General features: G+C 58.3%; 7 protein-coding genes across 7 annotated transcripts; 3 read left to right on the top strand and 4 right to left on the bottom strand.

Moving 5' to 3' along the window:
* Nucleotides 1–1,885: 1,885 nt before the first annotated feature.
* Nucleotides 1,886–3,115, top strand: THITE_2113324 (uncharacterized protein). The gene has a single exon (XM_003652116.1). The coding sequence runs from the start codon at nt 2,039–2,041 to the stop codon at nt 2,897–2,899; it is 861 nt and encodes a 286-aa protein (XP_003652164.1). The 5' UTR covers nt 1,886–2,038; the 3' UTR covers nt 2,900–3,115.
* Nucleotides 3,116–4,572: 1,457 nt separating this feature from the next.
* Nucleotides 4,573–6,750, bottom strand: THITE_2113325 (uncharacterized protein). Its single transcript, XM_003652117.1, has 4 exons — nt 6,680–6,750; nt 6,284–6,599; nt 4,711–6,228; nt 4,573–4,649 (listed from the first exon to the last, which is right to left on the bottom strand). The coding sequence occupies exons 2-3, from the start codon at nt 6,556–6,558 to the stop codon at nt 4,842–4,844; spliced, it is 1,662 nt and encodes a 553-aa protein (XP_003652165.1). The 5' UTR covers nt 6,559–6,599; nt 6,680–6,750; the 3' UTR covers nt 4,573–4,649; nt 4,711–4,841.
* A 672-nt stretch (nt 6,751–7,422) lies between these two features.
* On the top strand, nt 7,423–8,512 carry THITE_2113330 (uncharacterized protein). The gene has a single exon (XM_003652118.1). The coding sequence runs from the start codon at nt 7,736–7,738 to the stop codon at nt 8,405–8,407; it is 672 nt and encodes a 223-aa protein (XP_003652166.1). The 5' UTR covers nt 7,423–7,735; the 3' UTR covers nt 8,408–8,512.
* Nucleotides 8,513–8,617: 105 nt separating this feature from the next.
* Nucleotides 8,618–9,199, bottom strand: THITE_119373 (uncharacterized protein; the record flags this gene model as incomplete). Its single annotated transcript, XM_003652119.1, has 2 exons — nt 8,618–9,031; nt 9,125–9,199. The coding sequence occupies 2 exons, from the start codon at nt 9,197–9,199 to the stop codon at nt 8,618–8,620; spliced, it is 489 nt and encodes a 162-aa protein (XP_003652167.1).
* A 247-nt stretch (nt 9,200–9,446) lies between these two features.
* THITE_2113333 (uncharacterized protein) lies at nt 9,447–10,833 on the bottom strand. Its single transcript, XM_003652120.1, has 5 exons — nt 10,517–10,833; nt 10,446–10,459; nt 10,334–10,376; nt 10,069–10,229; nt 9,447–9,985 (listed from the first exon to the last, which is right to left on the bottom strand). The coding sequence occupies exons 1-5, from the start codon at nt 10,554–10,556 to the stop codon at nt 9,869–9,871; spliced, it is 375 nt and encodes a 124-aa protein (XP_003652168.1). The 5' UTR covers nt 10,557–10,833; the 3' UTR covers nt 9,447–9,868.
* A 384-nt stretch (nt 10,834–11,217) lies between these two features.
* THITE_2113335 (glycosyltransferase family 39 protein) lies at nt 11,218–14,486 on the top strand. The gene is made up of 4 exons (XM_003652121.1): nt 11,218–11,491; nt 11,655–11,928; nt 11,994–13,632; nt 13,716–14,486. Exons 2-4 carry the CDS (start codon nt 11,665–11,667, stop codon nt 14,144–14,146), a joined length of 2,334 nt encoding a protein of 777 aa, XP_003652169.1. The 5' UTR covers nt 11,218–11,491; nt 11,655–11,664; the 3' UTR covers nt 14,147–14,486.
* Nucleotides 14,487–16,085: 1,599 nt separating this feature from the next.
* On the bottom strand, nt 16,086–18,887 carry THITE_2113340 (uncharacterized protein). The gene is made up of 3 exons (XM_003652122.1): nt 18,789–18,887; nt 17,512–18,578; nt 16,086–17,457 (listed from the first exon to the last, which is right to left on the bottom strand). The coding sequence occupies exons 2-3, from the start codon at nt 18,519–18,521 to the stop codon at nt 16,182–16,184; spliced, it is 2,286 nt and encodes a 761-aa protein (XP_003652170.1). The 5' UTR covers nt 18,522–18,578; nt 18,789–18,887; the 3' UTR covers nt 16,086–16,181.
* Between the last annotated feature and the right edge of the window lie 15 nt (nt 18,888–18,902).

The following is an 18,902-nucleotide window of genomic DNA, read 5'->3' on the forward strand; positions in this document are numbered from 1 at the left end:
GCCGACGCGGGGTCCGGCCTGGAAGACAGGCCCTGAGGACTGGGGCCCCGGGGGTCAAGTTCGCGGTGGTCGCACAATCACTGCTGTGACGTGGGCATGGGGTACGGGGAGGACAGGGATACGGGAACACCATTAAGGCTTCCGTCCGATCAGGTCAACCATACCTGGTAACCTCAGGCTTCTCCCCATGATAAGCCCCTGCCAAGCCGAACTGCACACCGTTCATTGGACAATTGCTAGATTGAGCCCCACGCAATATTCGCGTACCGCGTCGCGTTCGTTTCGCGTCGTGACGCGTCGTGACGCGTCACGCGTCACCCAGCAAGCTGCGGTTCGCTGCTCTCCCCCGCTTTCCCAAGCGTGCTCCCGTTTCTTTCTGCTCCTACCCCGCGAACAGGTGGCACTCTGCAAAGTCCAGCGTCTGTGATATTCTGGGAATGAGAGAGGCATTATTATACGTTCAATTCTGCTTTTGGAGGTTTTTCTGTTGTGCATAATCTAAAAGGGCCCCCCTTCCGATGACGCTAGGAGGGAGCTCCAGAAGGCTAAGGGGGAAGGAAAAAAGGAAAGGGATTCTTTTACCCCTTGTGCACGTTTGGTTCTGGGCTCTCGGGAATGGTCCTTGCGGTCTAGCACCGGGACTAATAGTAGGCTAAGACACGGACGCTACGAAGGGAAGAAGGGGTTCGGTCCGTGGATGGCAAGATTTCTCGTTCCTGCATTTCCCTCTCTGCACAAGGTCGTGTAGAGTCACCGACCCGGCGCGCCGGCTTGCTGGGCTCGCTGTCCTGGCGTGGCATGTCAGGACCATGACCATGACGTGAACGGCGTCATGATCAGCAACCGGCCTTGCCATCTTGACTTTGTCTGTCCCTGGGAGGCAAAGAAATGGTGACTTGCCCTTCCAGACAGATTGGATGATGCCTATCTGGAAGGTGGTCCGCAACGTGATGACGCAACTGCAAGGGCAAACCGGGCTCACCCACCCTCTCACAAGACACGATAGAGGTCATGGTCCAAGCAAGCCGGAGTGCTTCACACTCTGCTGCATGTATTTTCGTCCCTACTGGCGCCTCCGTAGGTACATACCTGCTACCCGCAGTTTGCAGCCTGCGCGGGGAGCGACGTGAGGGTTACCTTTTTTGCCTTTACCAAGGAGGAGTCCTGCTCGGCTGCCCTGGAAGGGAGGCAAAGATAAGGTTGAAACACGCTTCCCCGTCTGTGCCTTGCGCCTCGCCGTTTCTGCCTCTCGATGCCTTCCAGACAGTGTCCGATCGACTGCCGAGCTCGTGGGGGAAACGCAGCTTTGGCATTGGCTCGCAGCCCATGGACCCGACTCCAGCCCTGATCCCGTCGTACGGCGATACCTGGTGTACCTGCCATGTACACGTGGAGTGTTCTACATGGGTGCGAAAAAGCGCTCCATTTTCCATCACTCTCGTTAAGTGCTTGCATGAGGGAAACCGTGGAGGGATAGTTAGGAGGGGCACCTGCATCTCACAGGCTGATCTCCATTGGCCCGCACCCCTTGCACCACCTGGGACCCTGGTCTAGCCCGTCATGTGGCCCACGTTCTGCGCGCTGACACCCCTGTACCCAACCACCGCTAGGACAGGCCCGCTCTTATTAGGCGCATTCTTCCTCTGCTCGCCTCCCCAGCCCCCCCGTCAGCCGATTCTCCCTTCACCTTCGCCCGGTCTGCGCCCACACTTTCCGCTGCTTGCGCAAAGCAACTTTGCAGTCGCGCATAGCTCCAAGGTTGTCATTGAGGAGCAGACAGCTCAGTTGGCGCTTCAGCCGACGCAACATTGCTCTGTTGTCGCTGCTTGCGTCGCCAACAGTCCTGCCAACCGCTTGCGCGACCAACCGGCGCATTTCTGACCAGAGCGCCGAACGCTCAGCTGCCGCGTCATTTAGCCACCAACGAGCCCTCGCCGAACCGCGCTTATACACCTTCCCTACCATATAATATCTGGTGACTCCTATACCTGTCCACAAGCGCCGCGCTAAACGGACAACGATGTTGCTGCCGTCCGCAATGCCGTGCGACTCGTCGCGAACACGGCCCTTGACGCGCCTTCAGTCGGCGCTCTTCGCCTCGCCGCCCGCAAGTCCTCCGCAACCCTCGACCCAGACGGCCATTGGAAACATCTTTTCGACATGTCGCACCTTGCAATCTCTTCTGGCCAGCCCCACGTCGCCTTCCATTGCGGGCGCCGATCCCACCACACCGCCGAAATCGTCGCCCGCGCAACTGCCCAGTCCACCACTGGCGCACGCCAAACTGCGCCTGCGCACGCGAAAGCCGGACCCCGCAGCGGGCGACCATGGTCCCGCGAGGAAGCGCATCGTCAAGCGCACCGCGGCAGTCGCGCAGCCGCCGAGGGGACCCAACAAGCGCCGGCGCGCCGACGACGACGATGACGACCCCACGGAGCGGTACAGCGAAAATGACAGCGATGCGGAACAACACGAGCCTCTCCACAACCCCATCGATGGGCGAAACAAAGAAAACGAGCTTCTCTCGAATCCCCGCACCCCGAAACGTTCGCGCATCGCTCCCGAGGTGCTCCCGCTCGGTCTCGAGCGATCAGACTTTCACAGCCTCCATTCGTCCTCGGTGCTTTCCAACGACTCGTCCGCAGACGGCCCGAGCGACTACTCCAAGGAGGGCACAGACGTGGTGGTCGAAGCCGACGGCGAGACGTGGAGCACAGAAGAGGACCGCATCCTGGTCGAGCTGGTGCTGGAGAAGCTCAAGCTGACCAAGACCGACTGGCAAGACTGCGCGCGCAGTCTGGGCAAGAACCGCGGAAGCGTCGGGAGGAGGTGGAGGAGCCTCATGATCAACGGAGAGGTCGGTTTACGGCGGACGAGGATACACGGGACCTGGAGGTGACGTGGCCTGGTTGGCAGTCTCTCAATATGCTGCTTCTCTTCTTCGACAACGCTGTATTACTGTTGATTGTATTATTATACCGGCCTCGGGCTACATAGCGGGAGATGGGCTGGCGTTTCGTCCTCCGGGTGGAGCGACTGGGTGGCATGGTACATTTAGGGGAACAGCCTTCGAGTTTGAATAGGAGGTGACTCACAAGGGCTTGAGCCAGTTATCATCGGCCATGATACAGTCTAGGTAGTCATCCTAGCTTCGCGCTATCGCGTAATTGACGCTGCCAGGATCTTTCTGCATCATCAATTGCCCATCTACACTGCTTGCTGGATTCTGCGCCTCGGCTTTCCTCTTTTCGTTCCCTCTCGCCTTGTGTACCTATTTTAACCTCGCAACCATGGGTGGATATCTCGATTCACTTTGAACAAACCAACCCTTATGCCAGCTCATAGTCTCGCCGGAGTCGCACCACACCAGACGAGAGATCGTGGATATCGCTCCTGTGCTGGCAGCATACGACCCCAGAACGTCGAACGCCGACGCTTACGCCGCTCTCTTCCTAGTGCCAGTCCGGTCCGGCCGTCGCCGCCAACATCACCGTCCCTGTCCCAAGAGCAGATAGGCACAGCAGAGATCATCATGAAAAGGCAAGGGATGCGCATGATGGCGGCCGAACCGCGTCCTCCAAGCCCATACCGATCAGAAGGTACATACCGTGACCACCGGCGCAAAGAGCTTCCTGTCCACTGTCTGGTGGATGATGCCGGAGTGCTGTCCATAGGGAGACAGCATGACTACCCCTACCCTCCTCGATCGACTTCGGCTAGCAATCAAAAAAAGAGGTCTGCACTTCCCCTGGTGCGCGGCGGATGGAAAGGCAAAGCCGTGTGCCGTCCACACACTGCATGGTTTCGGCTGCCTACCGCCATGCGCCCATCAATGTACGGAGAGTAGGACTTGGCGACTGTGGCTCGGACGATAGAAGTGATGCCGCCCCGTCGGTATGGGATATCGTAGCGGCGGGGGTACGCGACTTGGTGTAGACAGTTAAGTGGTTGAGCAGTACGGATAGTAGGGAGGTTAGTTAGTCCTTGCAAGGCCAAACCAGCTGGGGCCATCGACAAATCGGACAGCTGCCCCCTTGAACAGTGGGCTGCAGTGTCAGGACATGTCTTGGGGCGTGATGAAACAAGGCTCCGTGATGTCTTGCATGAGATACTGCAAGCCAAGTTTCTCCGCTCGGGACATGTACACTTCAGAGAGTACTCACCCGCCCTTGACACGAGCACGGATGTTTCCCGTTTCAAAGCATGCAAGCAAGGCACGCAGCTTAGCTGCAGGGCGTGCCTCCCAGCTGAGGAACCTCGAGCCACTCAACTGCATGCTGGCGAATCAGACTCATTCCGAATGCAGCAAGCACTCAGAAACTGCTGTGATTTCCTCTGTGTCAAAGCTGTCCCCCGCTCGATAGAGCGGAAGCAAGTCCAAGCGGAAGAGAGGGATGCACATCGACGACGCATTTCATCAGTGCCTCTGACAGACAATCCCCCTCCCCTCCCGTCCCCTTCCCTCCCTGCTCAGATGTCGTCTGTGCCCCGACTCTTCCCCTTTTTTTTCCTGCACTGGCAGGAGAAGAGCCGCGTAACCGAGCGTCGTTTTGCTCAACCCGAGCGAGAGCAATGTACACAAGACTTTCTGGAGTATTGATGTCTAATTACATTTCCGTTGACAGTGATCCGTTTCATACCCGTATATTCTCTCATTCGCCGACTTGTGAGTTAGCATAACAGACAGAGGGCCCGTTCCCAACAACTTACACGCATCAATTAGACCGATTCAACTCCGCCGGCTCCCGAACTGCCGCTTGGGCCGGCCTCTCAGTAAGCGCTCTCTCGACGTTTCCTCGGGACGCATTAATGGACTGCCCGTCCCGCCAGTACATCATCCATCAGTCGAGGACCGTCGTCCGTAGATACATGCCGTATCTGGGTCTCGCTGTGACGCCGCTGGCGATCTTGATGTTTCCCTCGTCCCGATCCTCCTCGTTGTGCAACTCGAACTTGAACCGTCCCACCCACCAGGCCAGCAGGCAGGCGAACTCGCCCTTGGCGAAGGACTGGCCGATGCAGCTGCGAGGGCCATGCAGGAAGGTCATGAAGGCGTAGTTGCTGGTCGCGCCGCCGCTGGCCGCATGCTTGTCATGGTCCGATTGGGGTATCCAACGGTCCGGGTTGAATTCCCCCGCGTTTCCGCCCCACAGGGTCTCCAACTTGTTGATGGCCCAGGGCGCCAGGACGATGCGCGTGCCCTTGGGAACGAAGTGTCCTTGGATGCTGGTATCGCAGGCGGCCTCGCGAAGCGTCATGGGCACGGGGCTGAGGTAGCGCAGAACTTCGTTGCAGACGGCGTTGAGGTATGGCATCCGGTCGATCTCGGAGCTCGAGATCGTCGAGTCGTCATCTGCGCTCGACAGCGACGGTAGGTACTCTCGGATCTCAGCGCGTAGACGGTCTTGCATCTCGGGATGCTTGGCGAGCAGATACGCAGCCCACGTCACGGCCGCCGCCGTCGTCTCGTGCCCGGCCGCGAGGAAGGTCATGAGCTGGTCGACGAGGTTCTCGTCGCTAAACCCGCCGGACTCGATAGCCACGGAGAGGATATCCTGATCGGTCAGCTCCTTGCGAGCGTGCTTCTCCTTCTTCTCTCGGATCAGCCTCTCGCACTCGGCTCGTATCATGCGCACTGCCTCGTTGATCTCCCCGTTCCTCTTGACGGGTAGCCAGCTGGCAATCCTAGGATGGGTGACGATGCCAAGCAGCTGTAGAAAACGCGATTGGCGGCTCGGGCTGAAAACACAGGTATACGCCTCGTTGAGCGGACTCGTTGGGTTCCCGATAGAATCGAAGTCGCAGCCCAGGCCGGCGAGCCCGATGATGTCGAGAGTTATGCGAGAAGCCCAGGCGCCCACTTCGACGACGCCTGTGTTCTTCTCCAAGTCGGGTCGCTCCGCAGCGTTCTGTAGTATCTGTTCCGTCATGGCGCGCACTCCTTGGCGGGCCTTGGCCCAAAAGACCGGGTACAATTCCTTGACGTGCCGAAAGGCAAAAGCCGGCATCAGGTTTCTCCGCTGCATCTTGTGCTCGTCGCCCTCGGCGAGGAGCAAGCCGACACCCAGAACGCGGCCGAGGGAGAAGCGGAACACGCTCGGCTTGATGAAGTCGTAATTCTTGGTTACGAGCACCTCGGCGAGAGCTTTGGGCGAAGTGATCAAGAGCCTCTCTTGGTTGAACGGGCCGAGATATCTAATCACGCCATCGTTGGGAATGGACTTGGCCCTGCAGAGAGAGTCAGAGAGCTGCGTGACCTAGCGGCCTGGGAGGGGTTGCGCACCATTCCGCCATCGGAGTCCCCGAGGGCAGAGCCCGTATCACGGGGAATTGGCCCATAAACCAAGAGTTGCCGGCGGGCTCGGGAAGACCGCGCAGAGGGGAGAAGAGCTTTGGGTAGAGCAGAACCGCCCATACCGCCCAGGCGAACAACTGGATTCCCCACAGGGCAATGAAGGCGGCCAGGAAGCCCGGCACCGGCCATTGGGGGATCCGGCCCGACGACAAGATGTAGGCGCCGCCTAGAGAGACGGCAGTGATGAAGCGGTACGGAAACATGGTGATGAACGGGGCGGGTAAGGCGTGGGCACCGGAGCGGCCTTACGAGATCAGCTGTGAGTTTACTGCGTGAGATTGGGAGGCATTGCCCGGCTATATATGCCCTGTTTGGGTCACTCACAAATCGGCCTCAAGGACCTCGGCAATGCTGATGGCGCCGTGGCCGAAGTCCAAGTCGAGTATCCGCTATACACCGACGCGGGAGCCTATGAAGAAGGGGGCAGAGCACGGTTCATGTGGGAGGGGAACAGTGCTGATTCGCAGCGCAGGCTTGCGTGGCTCAGAGGCTGAAGACAAGGCCCGAGATGGCCACGGATGGGGCAGCTAATGTGAGACCGTTGCCCGCCGGCATGGTGGTGTCGCATTGCGCAGGCCGAGGCAGGGGTATCCGCAGCAGCGGAGAGTCTTCTCACTCCGGCTCCGTGCGAGGTCTGAGTGTGGGGCGTGGTTTACGTTTCGTTGGGCGGCGGGTTTCGCCTGAACACATTGCTCCTTGGAATCCCTTATGTTGGCGGGTGGTGTGTCGCGACATGCCCTGGTCTGAGGTTTAGCCACACAGGGCGGGCTAGTAACCTCAGTGATGACGATCCGCAGCAGCAGCGTGGACAGATGGACTCTGCCGTGGCGATGCGCCGTGTGTATGTAGGCTGTGGTGTTGCCTGTCTCCGGCGGCCTCCGGACTCAGAAGCCCCGAGCCGATTCTGTGGGCCGACGAGTCCGACTCCCATCCGGGCGCCGGATACAGATTAATCGTTGCGGGAGGATACACGTGGAGTGCACGCGGACACGGACGTCGCGTCGCAGAGTGCTGGGTGAGGTTTCTTCCCTTTCCAGGTTATTCAAGGTACCTAAGGTTGGTAGCGTCAGGCAGCAGTGGGACTCGCAGCCGACGGTGTGCACCTTCTGCATCTGAGTTGTCAATCTGCTTAATTGCCAATGCGCCCTATCAATGACGAGCGGCCCGAACCGCTTGGTCTCACCACTCGCCAGCGATTGCCAGAGGACTTCACGAATTCAGACACAAGATAATGGTGCGACCAGATAAATAGGTAGGTACCCTAGGTAAATATGTAGGGTCTGTACCCCGGATCCCCAATCGTTCCCAGAGGAGAATCTCGAGACGACCGGCCCTGGGACGGCCATCACAGAAAGCGACTTCCGACGAAACAGAACAATCATGGCCGCTTCCACCCCCGTCCTGTCTCCCGCTCCAGACACAGTCACAGATGCCACACCGGGGCGAATCGCCGAAGAGAGCGCGGCGCCATTGGAAGCGCCCAGGTCCGTCGAGACGGCAGCGGCGAGCCCGCGGCCAACCGTGTCCATCGTCCCCGGCTACCGCCCAGGCATACTCGCCCGCACCCTGCAGATGCACTTAGACTATTACTATCCGACGGAACGCTGGGGCCGCGAGTTCGAAGCCGTCTTGTCCACCACACTGGGGGATCTTCTCGCGCGGCTGGATAAGCCGGTGAATCAAGTCTGGTCGGCCGTAATGGCGACCCCGGGGCTGGACCCCGAGGCATCTCCTGCGGAGCGCATAGTGGGGGTGGTGTATGTTGACGGCGAGTGCTCTGGGAAGGAGGGGGTGGCGCGCCTGCGCTGCTTCATCGTGGATGGGCAAGCCAGGGGCTTGGGTATCGGCAAGGAGCTCTTGAGCGCGGCCATGGAGTTTGTGAGGCTGTCTGGGTTTCGTGAGTGCCAGTTGACAACGATGCGCAAGCTCACCGCCGCTCGGAGACTGTACGAGAGGGAAGGGTTCAAAGAGGCTGGCGAAACGTGGTTTGAGGGGTTTGGGAAGGGAGTCATGGAGCTAAAGTATGTTTGGCACCCGAGTGATGAAGTCTGAACGCCCGAAAAGGTGTTCTCCAGAAACAGTTGGGATAAATCGATGATTTGACCTGTGGCCGACAATGGGAAGAGAACTAGGCTACCTCCTGACTTGGTCATCTGAAATACACCAAAAGTAGCAGAATCCAGCCCAGTGCCCCATCTCCCGGCCAGTTGGCCCGCCCTCATCAAAGTCTCGCAAGACCATCGTTACGAAACACCACGATGCTCACGAAAGCCACGCCATCACAATCCCAAAACTCCAGGCCGCCAGCCTCCAAGCGGCCCAAGACACACCCAGACTCAGCAGGGCCAACGCCACCAACACACTACCCCGGATCTCAAACGCCTCGGCAGCCTCCATCTTCATCAGCTTCCTCTGCTTGCTATGATAGTAATCCTCCGCCTCGCGGCCCGGACTCCCGGGGCTCCGAGGCCGGCCCTCGCCGACCGGCCGCCCCCGCTCGTCGACCGTGACGTACCGGTATGGCCGGTAGCGGTCCACGATCCGGTGCAGCCACCGAGGGAGACGGCTGGCCTGGTCGGTGTCGGCATGGTAGTGGGCGCGCAGGGCCGAGTAGCGGAGGTCGACGAGAGCGAGTGAAACAAGGAAGGAGACCAGGATGAGCGGGGTCATGACCAGCTGGTTGTTGATGGCTCGTTAGTGCGCAGTGTATGTGGGGATGGCGGCTGGTTGATGGGTCGAGCGAGGGCATGAGCTGGCCGTGGGACGTGCCTTGTAAATGGCCGACGGCTCTTTCGGAGGCCTGGCGTCTCCTCGGTTGGCGCTGGCGGGGACCGGGCCGGCCATGGTTACGAAAATAAAGGAACTAAAAAAAAAAGGTATTTCTTGGGCGCCAATCGACTTGTTGTGTATAGGAATCTTTCTGTCTCGAGGATTGCGAAAAGCCGGTGAATACCGGAGACGCAAGGCTGTACTTCCGTATCCAAGGTTGGCTGGGTGCGTCAGTGAAACAAGGGGGTTGACGCGGCTCACGTTAGGTGAATAATTATTGGGTGCCGCAGCCGGCGTTAGAGAGGTGGGATCTTGAACCCGACACCGCAGCGAATGTATGGATGCACTTCAGAGAGTCAACTGTTACAAGATGACTCAAGGCTAGGACCATCCATTGGATGAATTGAAGGTTTGCAATGCCCCTCGCACGATAGCAATCGTGGTAATAATCGGTGATCTCGGTCCTGACTCTCCCAAATGCGGTTATCTCTCGAGTGGACCTTTTTTTACAAGCAGAGCGATATTGTGCTTGCTATGGCGCGGTTCGTCTTGACCACTTGATCATTCCACCGTCCATCGAACCCAACAAAGATTCGCAAGGAGCCGAGATCCCGCTTGTTGGAGGGGAACTCGGGACGTACGGGTATGAGGAGGCAAAGAATAAACTTTTTGAGGTTTTGCCAGTTTTTCAAGTCGGCTATGCACATTGTGCCGCCCGAGCTTCTAATCTCTCCCCCTTAGCAACTAAGGAAGGGCGATGCACTCGATCTCAACATCAACACCCTTGGGAAGCTGCTTCACGGCGACGCAGCTACGGGCGGGCTTGTGGACGAACCACTTGGCGTACTCCTCGTTCATGCTCTGCGGCGCGGAAGACGTTTCAGTAACCGTACATAGGCGGTCTCCAAGGGAAACCAGGGATGGGGGCTCCAGCGGGTGCTCACGGCAAAGTTGGCCATGTCCGTCAAGAAGATGTTGACCTTGACCACTTTCTCGATGGACGAGCCGGCCTCCTCCAGAACGGCCTTCAGGTTGCCTATGCAAGCGGCCGTCTTCTCCTGAATAGTGCCCTCAATTAAGGTGCCCTCCGCATTGCAGGGGATCTCTGTCCGAAGTGTCAGTCAGTCCCATCCTGATTGGGAGCGTCCGGAAGCCATTGAGAGCCACTCGGCGTCGTAAAGTGCAAGAAGAAAAGGCAATTTGACCTACGGCCCGAGCAGTAGATAGCGTTGGGGGTCTTGATGGCCTGGGACTGCGGAAATGGTCAGACTTATGATGTGTTCAGGAGACGCCGTGTAGACAACTCGGCCTAGAAACGCACGTAAGGGCCAGCAGCTACAGCCATGTCAGCGAGTTTGCATCAGACGTTCCGAGCCGAAGCTGGCAACCTACGCGGAGCTGCATTCTTGGTAAACACCGGAGTGGCAGACATGGTGTGGACAGGGCAAGCGATCCGACGGACAAGAAGCTGGGGCGGGCGACTACTCAATGCTGATCGAACGAAGACCGGAGAAGCGCGCTTTGCAAGGCTTGAGAACATAGCACAGAAAGGTTTCGGGCCCCGCTTGCAATATATATTCCCCACGATGCGAATTTGACCTTACTGGCGTTCTCCGTCCCGCTCCGTCCTCGGCCACGGCAAGGAAGGGGTAGAGACGGCCCAAACCCCGCAGCCGCCCCCCGGCCGGGCCCGAGCTTGGTAATTGTCGAATCGGCGTTCTAGCGCAAAGGACAGAGTGCGCGGTGGAACCAAAAGAGTGTATTCCGTAGTGGAGTATGAGCGACGTTACGTACTGTACAGTACGGAATACATACACTATAGATTACTCCGTGAATATGCGTACTGTGTAAGGTACCTAGGCTAGATACGGAGTAGATTGGGCGGTACGTCGGCGTTGAAGTCCATGGGCGCATGCGCTGTCACGAATTACTGTTTCTCACTCTTTATCGTCAATGAATACCCGTGGTCGTTGTTGGAAACCCGAGGTTCAAACAAGGAAGGAAGCTTCCCGGATCCTGGATCTGTACGGAGTATTCTGTACTACGGAGCACCACTCCGCACTTTACCCCATGTCCGCGTCTGAATCCCAGGCCAGCTTATGCCAAGTGTCCAGAAAAGTCGCTTGAACGGCCCGGTGCAGCTCCCAAAGCTGAACGGTCCATCAGCCCTGCCACTCGGGGAGCCAAAGTTCAAGGGGTGCGACGCAATTTAATATATTTCTCCCAATTCTTGGCTGCTGTTGCGCAGCCTCGCTTCTCTTCAGCTTCTCTACTGTCTTTAAACTTCCCCTTTGTTTCTGTCTTCGTGTTTCCGGCGGCGTTTTCTTTGGGCAAACAGACAGCCTCTAGTGCTGCGTGATTGGCGAGGTGAGTTCAGGGAGTTCTTTGTGTTGGTGCGCCTGGGCTCTCCACCCATCTTCAATCGTCGGATTGCGCTCCACGGAAGTGGTTGATGGGTTTTTCACTTCTCTCGGCCAAGATCATAACTTGCGTGCGCCCGGTGTCGACTGACTCTCTCTGGTTTCCGCAGTTTGCCCGCCATGGCCGCCACATCGACACCCCAGGGCACTTTGCGCCAGCGCAACGTTGGCGCCGCGACGACCAAGAAGTCCAAGGATGGCGCCTCGGACGACGTCGAGTTGGACAAGCTCGTCAAGGCCGCCGCCGCGGCCAAATCCCCCGCCGGCTCTGAACGGGACTACAAGGTTGTCTTCGCCGTCATCACGGCTTTGGCCTTCGTCACCCGGTTCTGGGGGATCAGCCACCCGAACGAGGTCGTCTTCGATGAAGTCCACTTCGGCAAGGTACGCCGCCTCCTGTCCTTGCCCCGCTCCCCATTGGCTGCTCGACTGACGTCCATCTTGTCCAGTTCGCCTCGTACTACCTCGAGAAGACGTACTTCTTTGATGTCCACCCTCCGTTCGGCAAGCTGCTTTTCGCTTTCATGGGCTGGCTGGTCGGCTATGATGGCCATTTCCACTTCGAGAACATCGGCGACTCGTACATCGCGAACAAGGTTCCCTACGTCGCGTTCCGTTCCCTGCCTGCTATCCTCGGCGCCCTGACCGTCTCGGTGGTGTACCTGATCATGTGGGAGTCTGGGTACAGTCTTCCCGCCTGCATCGTGGCTGCCGGCTTGGTCCTTCTAGACAACGCCCACATCGGCCAGACGCGTCTGATCCTGCTCGATGCCACCCTCGTCTTTGCCATGGCCTGCAGCTTGTTCTGCTACATTAAGTTCTACAAGCTGCGGCACGAGCCCTTCTCGCGGAAGTGGTGGAAGTGGCTTATCCTGACTGGCTTCGCCCTGTCGTGCGACATTTCCACCAAGTATGTCGGCCTGTTCGCCTTCATCACCATTGGTTCTGCCGTCCTCATCGACCTCTGGGACCTGTTGGATATCAAGAGGCCTGGAGGCGCCCTGAGCCTGGCCGAGTTTGGCAAGCATTTCGCCGCCAGGGCGTTTGGCCTGATTCTCGTGCCCTTCCTCTTTTACCTCTTCTGGTTCCAGGTCCACCTCTCCATCCTCACCCGCTCCGGGCCCGGAGATGATTTCATGACCCCCGAGTTCCAGGAGACGCTTAGCGACAACGTCATGCTTGCGAACGCCGTCACGATCGACTACTACGACATCATCACGATAAAGCACAAGGAGACCAAGGTGTACCTCCACAGCCACCCGGACCGCTACCCCCTGAGGTACGACGACGGCCGTGTCTCTAGCCAGGGTCAGCAGGTCACCGGCTATCCTTTCAACGATACCAACAACCACTGGCAGATCCTCCCTGCTGGTGCGGATGACCAACAGCTCGGCCGCCACGTCATGAACCACGACCTCGTCAGGCTGCGTCACGTCGTCACCGACACCATCTTGCTGTCTCACGATGTCGCTTCTCCGTACTACCCCACCAACCAGGAGTTCACCACGGTCTCGATTGCGGATGCCTACGGCGACCGTGCCGCCGACACCCTGTTCGAGGTGCGGATTGAGCATGGCAAGCCTGGCCAGGAGTTCAAGAGCGTTTCCAGCCACTTCAAGCTCATCCACAACCCCAGCAAAGTCGCCATGTGGACTCACACTACGCCACTCCCGGAGTGGGGTCACAGGCAGCAAGAGATCAACGGAAACAAGCAGATTGCCCCGAGCTCCAACGTCTGGTTCGTTGAGGACATTCCGTCCCTCCCGGCCGACCACAAGCGCCGCGAGAAGCCCGAGAGGCAGGTCAAGACGCTCCCGTTCCTGCGAAAGTGGTTCGAGCTGCAGCGGTCCATGTTCTGGCACAACAACCAGCTTACCGCCAGCCATCCCTATGCGTCGCTGCCTTACCAGTGGCCATTCCTGCTCCGCGGCGTCAGCTTCTGGACGCAGAACGACACCCGCCAGCAGATCTACTTCCTTGGCAACCCCGTTGGCTGGTGGATTGCAAGCAGCGTGCTGGCAATCTATGCCGGTATCGTCCTGGCAGACCAATTCTCGCTGCGTCGCGGCGTTGACGCTCTGGATCATCGTAAGTCGCCCGAGATCTTGTTGCTTTATGGCACTTCACTATCCTCGCAGACGGCGATTTGCGCTAACCAACCTTCACCCCAGGCACGCGCTCGCGCCTGTACAACTCAACAGGCTTTTTCTTCCTGGCCTGGGCAACCCACTACTTCCCCTTCTTCGTGATGGGCCGCCAGCTCTTCTTGCACCACTACCTGCCCGCACATTTGGCCTCGACCCTCGTGACGGGCTCCCTGGTCGAATTTATCTTCAGCCAGGACGCCGCCGAGCACGAGGCGGCCTACCAGGCCGCCAAGGCCGGCAAGAAGGCCGCCGCACCCAAGCGCCACTTGACCGCCCGCGAGCGGTTTGCCGGCCAGAGCTTGCTGGCGTCGTGGATTGCCACCCTGGTCATCCTCGCCCTGGTCGCCGCCAGCTGGTATTTCTTCTTGCCGCTGACCTACGGCTATCCTGGTTTGTCTGTGGAGCAGGTCCTGAGGCGGAAGTGGCTTGGCTATGATCTGCACTTCGCCAAATAGACAAGTCTCGGGAAGGGAAGGGGGGAAGAGGGGGGGGAGCGCTGCGATGCTGGGAAGCATTCCGTGTTTACATATTTAACAAGGGGCTGGAGCGTGTAATGTGCGGTCTTGAAGTTCAGGTGAGCTACGCCCAAAAAATAGCTGTGAATAGTGGTGTTTACGCCAGGGCAATCAGTGGGTTGCGGAGTTAGGGGGCCTGTGAAGTTGCACACTGTATTTTGAAGTTCTGAACACGTGCATTTTCACGATTTAAGAGACGTGTGTTTCCGGGTTCAGGAAAAGAACAAACATCACTTCAGGCCCAGTTGTAGAAACGTGACCACTTCCCCCCCCCCCCCTCCATAATTCTCCTGACTATATCGAGCGCCTGACACACACGGCAGCAATCCATAGGGATATCGGATCGTACCGACAATGACTGAGAGCTGTCCCGGCCGAAAGCAAACAAGACAGCATCCAATATGTACCTACCTAGATACCAGACCTAGGTAGCATATATATTCGTAGCTTAAACACCTGATTTCGCCATTTGAACCGATCCTCAATCTGACTGTGGCATCTATTCGTCGCTACCTGCGGACACTGGAGCAAGTCAGTAACTTGCGTATGGCAAATTCTGCCCCTTCGGACACACAAGAAAACCAGAAAACGAAAGCCCCTTCAGAAACCCAGATTATAAGCACCACCACCCCACCGCCCAACTGCCTCCCCTTCACCCCTCTCCAACCCTCGGCCCCGCCAGCACATGACGGTGCAAGCGTTTCCACGGCAGGAAAACAGCTACCACGAAAGCGGGCAAGGACTAGAGCGACGGGCAAGAGGCCAGACAGCCGGTCAGCCGAGGGGAATCCATGCCCGCCTGTTTCCCCAAACCCCGCCCCGTAGCAAACCGAAGTTTGAAACCCGGGAAGCGGGGAGGAAGAAACAAAGCGGGGAGGACAAGTCCCGGGGCGGTTCAGACGGCTCTTCCTATTAGATGTAAAGTGGAGGGTTGCAACCGGCGTTGCGAAGATCATCATGCGGATGGGCTTTCTTTCTCATCTCCTTGGACACCCCATATCTCACCATCATCGCCCACCATGGGAATGAGCGTAGAGAGGGAAGAGGGTGTTTGTCACGAAAGGAACAACGCGGACTTACCAAGGAGGAGTTCGTGGTCCACGGAGAGGGAGGTAAGAAACGAAGAAGGTACGGCGCCTACGAAAGCATTGTTGTAGGTGAGTCAATAAATAAGGTTCGATCCATTTGCCCACGGGCAACCAAAGTTCCTAGCGAGGTGCGGAAGCAGCCTGCTCATCCGCGGGTCCATCAGCGGCGGGAGCGTGTCATGCGCGACGAGAGATTTAACTGAGAGGAAAAGTTCAAAGCTTTCCAGCTCAAGCAAGGAACCTGAGGCGAAAATCTTCGGCCGAGCTCCAGACCGCCCCACTGACGGAGCTGCCTAAGTGGATGGTGCACGGACCACAACCGACCTCCCGACTCGGCAACGGAGCGGAGGAAACGATGAATCAACCGGCGAGACAAGTCGGGGGGACCGGTTTTCGGGCCACGATTCGCCGGTGACTGCTTGGGGAAATCGATTTGTTCAAACTGGGAACCCAATGTTGAGCGGAATCTACCTAACCCTCGGTCACCAGATTAAATGTCTTCCGAGTTCTCTTCTGCAAGCCAAGTCCGTCGACACTCCTTTGCTGCCCGAGCTGGCAAAGGGAAAAGAACCATAGGCCGTCGTCAGACTGAAGGCAAGAAGGTCAGCCGTAGAAGCGCCAAAATACACTATGAGATACAAATAGAGACGGCCCGCCCGAACGCTGTCTCCCCGCACATCTTCGCGGCGCCATAATCTCCCGGCCGCCAATGCCCCGCTCGGTTCATCACATCATAACGGAAGTTCATGTCCCAATCGCTTCGGAAAGAAAAACAAAACCATCAAGCCCTCCGTACTGTAGAACCGATTTCGGTCCCTTTACGTGCATAACAAGACGCAAGACAAACAGTTTGTCGATGATTCTGTCATAGCAGCCACCCATCGCCCCTAGTAGGGGAGATAGGCGCTGAGATCCTGTGAGGACCATTCGACGTTGAAGGCATTCAGCAGGTCTTGAGACGACGGCTGGGAATGCCCAGTAGCCATGCCCGGAATCTCGGTTGCAGCAAAGAGAGGCTCGTTGTACATGGGCTTCGAGGCTCCGCCGTTGGGGAACAGAATGAAGTCACCACCATTGACGGCATTCGCAATAGCCGCAAACTCGTGGCGCTCATCGAAGCCCTCGTCCACCTCAGCCAGCGAGTTAGGCGTGAACAGCATGGCGTTTCCCTGCCCAATCGGCGACAGCTGCGCAGGCTGTGGATGGCAGAGCTCGGCCCCGGTGAGTGGCATGTACTGAGTCACATCTTTGTTGTAGATGTTGGAGGGCAGAGGAGGCGGAGTGGGCAGCTGAACGCGAGCGCTGTAGATGTCTTCGTACAGCGTCAAGTCAGTGGCGATATCCTGATAGGCCGAGTTGTGATCCATGCCAGAATCAGTCGACGGAGTGGGGTTGTCGATGGGCGAGTAATCTAGCGTGATCTCCTGGGGAATCATTCCGAACTCGGCATCGTTCGGAAGGTAGGCCGGGAAGTCGAGATTGTTTCCATAGACCCCGCTGCAGTCATCGGCAGGAGTCGCCACGCCCATGCTGTGCTCGCTCGAGGGAGTGGGAAGGTTCTGGAGCTGCGGAGTGGCGTGGGTCGAGTTGGCAGCGACGCTGGAGCTCGACTTCTTGCCGTTCGTCTTGGTGCGCACGTAGGTCCAGCCGTGAGCCTTTTCCATGTGTTGCTTGCAGTTGGACTCCCGCTTGGACTTATACGGGCAAGGCTTGTACAGGCACTCAAACATCGGCGGGGCGGACGCGTGCTTGTCGTTGTGGTGGCGGTCCATCTCCTTTTCGGTCGGCCACCCGTATTCGTGGTACTTGCAAGTGGGGACTGGGCACTTCCAAGGCCGTGTGTGCGTCTTCTCGTGCTTGGTCAAATCGCACGGACGCTTGAACTCCTTGTTGCAGCCCGGCTCGCGGCACTTCTTGGGAGCGAGTTCCTCCGGGCTGGCATTCTTCTTCCGCCTAGCCATGGACCGCATGATGTTTTCTTCATCCTCGAGCTCCTGGCTGGCCGAGCGCTTGAACCTCACCGGCCCGTCAGCCGTTTCCTCGAGCTTCTCGACGAGCTCACCAGTAGCCATCGAGATCATCTTCCCGTTCTTCTTGACGCGAACGAGCTCGGCTGGGCGACCGTTGATGTTGATGCCTCCATGGAGCTTGATTTCATCGGTGCTGTTGACGGCGTTAATGAGACCGGCCGAGATGCAGCGGGGAGGAGAGCCATACGGATCAACGTCCATCTCGTCCTGCTTTCCCTTCTCCTTTGCCTCAGCAAGCTGCTGAGCGTATTGCCGTATTTGGTCGACAAGGTCGATGAAATAGCCGCTGCTGTACGGAACGTCGCGGGGGCGTGTCTGTTCACGCTCGCTCAAGTATTCAACAGTCGCCTGGATGCATCGGATCGTCGTGAGGCAGAAGTCGAGATAGAGCTCGGCGACCTTGGTCCTCTCCTTCAAGAACAGGGCGCGATAAGTATCACCCCTCACACTACAGTCAGCCATGAGCTCACTTACAGGAGCAACCAAGAGCAAGGTCTTCTCGAGATCTCGGAGGCAGACGATCTGCTTGTCCTGAATCTTCCTTGGGCATTCAAGCAAGAGCGGATGGAAATCCTTGAAGGAGGCATTGCCCAGGAGGGGCATAAGAGTGTGCTCGCAGATGCGGCTGGTGGCGCGAGGGCTGAGGCCGGGGAAGGTCTCTGAGCCGGTGGCGCGAGCGGCGGCAGATCTGGTAACCGCGGACGTTTTGACCTCCTCCTTGACGGTAGCCTCCTTCTCCCTGGTCGATGCAATCGAAGTCCCCAGACCGCTATCCGATTCGTGGAAGCGGGAAGGGCGACGGGTGCGGGGGCGGAGGATCCGGCGCTCGGCCGGCTGCTCCTTGCCCATTGCCGAATCGAGGGTGTGGTCAAGTACTCCTCGCGGGAGGGGAAGAGTCTCGTCGCGCAGGGCCTTGCGCGCCGACGAGACCGAGTCGTCCTTGGAGAGACCAGCGAGGGTCTTGTCAATGTCACCCAGGGTCAGGGCAACGCGACGGCGATGGGCGTCGATGACATCGTCCAGGTTGGTCTGCGACCGGCGTGGCAGCGGCGGTGGCCTGAAGGTGGTCTCGGGCGACTCTGGAGGGGTTGTAGGAGTGTGGAAAGTGGCACCCCTCTGGAGAACCACGTTGGTCTTAACTGTCAGGCCCCTCGAGACCGAGCGAGTCACCGGAGTCCTGCGGGGATTGGAAGCCATGATTGCTGGCAGACGTGGGGAATTCCCAGAGCTTTGTCGATATCGGCGGGCGGAACCCTGCCTCAAAGTCCTCAGGTCAGCGATCAATGTGTCCATTGTCCGGCTGAGCGGCACTGAGTCCGTGAGTCACAGGGCGCCTGCAGGATCGAATGCAGCAGCGGCTTCCAAGAGCCCTTCCCCAGAAGCCAAAAGATAGGAAAATTGTCCAGATTGACCGAGCGAGGGGCTCAAGTCAGGTTATGGAAGTAATGACAGGAACGAACTCACGAGCTTGGTAAGACCCGAACGACGAGTGCCAGGGACCCGAACGCGGATGGGATCGGGGGCCTGGCGACAGAGCGATGGGGAACAAGACGCCCTCGTCAAAGAGGGTTGTGCTGG

The sequence above is a fragment of the Thermothielavioides terrestris genome, chromosome 2 (assembly GCF_000226115.1).
Source record: "Thermothielavioides terrestris NRRL 8126 chromosome 2, complete sequence".
Lineage (NCBI taxonomy): Eukaryota > Fungi > Ascomycota > Sordariomycetes > Sordariales > Chaetomiaceae > Thermothielavioides > Thermothielavioides terrestris.